Source organism: Leptodactylus fuscus, chromosome 6 (genome assembly GCF_031893055.1).
Source record: "Leptodactylus fuscus isolate aLepFus1 chromosome 6, aLepFus1.hap2, whole genome shotgun sequence".
NCBI lineage: Eukaryota > Metazoa > Chordata > Amphibia > Anura > Leptodactylidae > Leptodactylus > Leptodactylus fuscus.
Window position 1 is genome coordinate 163,186,473 of NC_134270.1, and position 2,974 is coordinate 163,189,446.

The 2,974-nt window shown below is 48.9% G+C and overlaps 1 protein-coding gene across 1 annotated transcript; it reads right to left on the reverse strand.

The window, feature by feature from the left end:
• Nucleotides 1-1,378: 1,378 nt before the first annotated feature.
• FAM43B (family with sequence similarity 43 member B) lies at nucleotides 1,379-2,384 on the reverse strand. The gene has a single exon (XM_075278844.1). It carries the CDS (start codon nucleotides 2,340-2,342, stop codon nucleotides 1,395-1,397), a length of 948 nt encoding a protein of 315 aa, XP_075134945.1. The 5' UTR covers nucleotides 2,343-2,384; the 3' UTR covers nucleotides 1,379-1,394.
• Between the last annotated feature and the right edge of the window lie 590 nt (nucleotides 2,385-2,974).

Genomic DNA, 2,974 nt, shown 5'->3' on the forward strand with positions numbered 1-2,974 from the left:
ATATGTGTATACATGTGAGCGGTATCAGCTGCCGAACATTGCACTCTTTTATTCACTGACAACAAGCAGAGATCCTGAGACTGCCCAGTAATTCTCTATATCTATATACCATGTGAACCAGGCGTCTGCTGTGATACTTGAGCCTTGTTCACACAATGCTCCTGTGTATACATCGTCTCCGCCTGTCTTTGTCTCCTTGCACACTGTTTACACACAACACAAGTGCGTGCAGTGATGTCGGCGGCGACAGCGCAGGGTTATTATTGGCCGTATTGTCTGATAAAATTGGGCCATGTTTGATTTACTAGCAAGGCCTGGACTGGTGATCACAGGGCCGGAAAAAAATCAATGGCGACAAGTTCAAATCGGACATGAAGAGGAAAAATCCAAAATAAAAATGTCCGGAGTCTAGAAAAGCTGGGTGGCTGGCTGGTATGATTTCACCCTGTGCCATTCCTCCACCTATCACCAGTTCCCTGTTCTCCTCTGACAAACCCAGTTATCCATTTAGTTAAACATTACCAGGAGGAATAACAGAGGAACAGCACAGAGTAAAGCCCAAAGAATTGATATTTCATGGCACCCACATTAGTTGTCACCCAGCTTTCCCAGATGCAGATAAATCAAAGAAAATCATCCTTTGTATGTACAACTTGTAGATTATATTAAAATTCATCAGTGACTATTAGTGCCACGGACGCCTGACGTATCTGATTAACCCATGAGTGCTCACAGCCACTTGCAGAAATAATTTAAAGGGCCACTCACCCTAAATTTGGCAGTGCTGGAGCGTAATGTAATATCAATCATACAGACATAGGGACGTCTCTGCACTCACAGCCACTCATCCCATTGACGAAAACTACAGTCACAGCCAACCAGAGACAGCTGATAACAGGGAACAATAGACTGACACAACAGATAGAGAGAAGATGACACACCGAGTCTGCGAACCCTGAGATACACAAAACACAGATGGCTGTTTGGACGTCGGGTTTATTGGCACATGTTATAATCATTGGAGATTTTCCACAGATAACACTTCCTGGAAATCATTGCTCCAAACTGTCAATATAACCTAGGTAATTGTGCTAGGTTGCTGCTGCTGCTGAACCTCTTGAGGTTACGAGACATTAGCTATTGTGTCTACGGGGACAACCTGAGGAAAAGAAGATGGGGCAGTAGGAAGAGTCAGCGGTCCGCCCAAAAATGTGTCTATGGCCAGCATTAGAAGCTCTGTAGCCACTTCAAGTGAGGCAGGTAATTCGCAGTTATCAGCCAAAGTATTATGGTCCCCCGATCCAAACACAGCAAGAGGTCACAGGTCATCTAAAGGCAACCAAACCTAATCTGTGGCCAACACAAAGGGTGTGGAGGTGAAAGCTGGGAGACAGTCAGCAGATAGTCCTCATGGGGCGCTTCCAGTCTGCCAGCTGGGTGCCTTGGGGGTAAAGAAGTTTTTGGGCCAAGGCTCTTTGGATGCTGAGTCTCCTGAGGTCCTGAGCAAGTTCCAGAATGGAGTCCCTGTCACAGTTAGGATGGAGGATTATCCTCTGATGGTCCTGCCAGTCTTCCTCACCAGCCTCCTCTTCCTCCTCCAAGATAGAGCTAAGCCTGGGCACTGTCTTGCACCTCTCTGCAGGTGGGTTGTAGGAGCAGGTCCCATTCAGGACCTTCCTCAGAGGGATCTTGGGGATGGCGGACTCCCCTAGCAGCTCCTTCTGCTCTCTCCTAAAGTCACTTTGTCTCTTTAATCTCTTGAACTCATTGAAGGCGGCCATGGAGGTCTGACACAGGGTGCGCTCCATGGTTTTAGCTTTCTCTGCCTTGGACACCAAGACAGCATGGCATCTGAGGACCACAGCCTTGTTCTTAATCTGGTGCCTGTAGACCCAGGAGAAGACCTTGGGGTGTCCAGTGTCCGCCTCGCAGTAGGTGATACGGTGCAGGAGGTAGGCATGGACCGTCTTCCTGGAGTCCCTTTTGGAGGAGGACATCCTGATGCCATAAGACCCCAAGGAGAGTTTCATCTTGGTGCTGCAGCCCCCAGATTGGCTCTTCTGCCAGATTTTGTTGACGGCTTCCAGCGTGCAGCCCTCTCCCTTGGCGTGGAGGGTAACGGCATTGCCCAGGTACCACACTGTGTAAGAAGGGTCCTCCTGGTTCAGCACTACCTTCTGCCTCCTGCTACTGAAGACGTTGCCCAAGCGCTCAAGGGGCAAGGGGGGCAGGAGGTCAGGACAGGAGTGGAGGAAGGAGGACAGCAGGGAAGAGTAGCTGACCCCCTTCCCCTTCTTGTCCTTCTTGACCAGCACAAACTTGCTCTTCCTCCAGGGCAGCATGGTACCTCTTGTCCGCCAGCTCTTCAGTGCCGGAGCTCCAGGTCTGTGTGACGTGCAGGAGCCTGGATGTTGGGAGGAATGAGGAGGAGAACTGGTGGCTGCCTCCCTCTTCTCTGCCACACCTCTGCTATTCCAACTTCATCCCTGGAGCTAGAAAACCACAGGCAGCGGACATCAGAACACGATGCCAAATCACAAGGCGTGCTGGCATTTGTAGTCACACGGGTGCTGGAATATTAGGGAATTGCTATTTCTGTAGCATTTCCAGATATCTGGAATCTCAGATCTTCCTAGGTGTTAGTGCGCCCTGCCTATAGCTGCATACTCTGCTCTACAGGAATCTAGGAAAGCTGGGTGACAATCTTTGCTATAAAGGCTAATTATGCAGAAATATAGATTTGCTGATCAGGAGTTTAGGAAAGCTGTGTACTACAGTCTATTAACGGTCACTTAAGGTAGAATATTTTAGTTATGCAAAGGCAATGACAAGAGATGGTGAATAGCCATATAGGAGTCTGGGAAAGCTGGGTGGCACCTTTGATGGGAATTAGAAGGTTACATTTGTGAAGTCTCCAGTGAGGGATGGTCCCATCATTACACCAGGGGCTTATTGCATATGTCCAGTGGATAAT

Excerpts from the sequence above, each read along its gene's own strand:
- FAM43B (XM_075278844.1), bottom strand. The coding sequence starts at position 2,342 with ATGCTGCCCTGGAGGAAGAGCAAGTTTGTGCTGGTCAAGAAGGACAAG.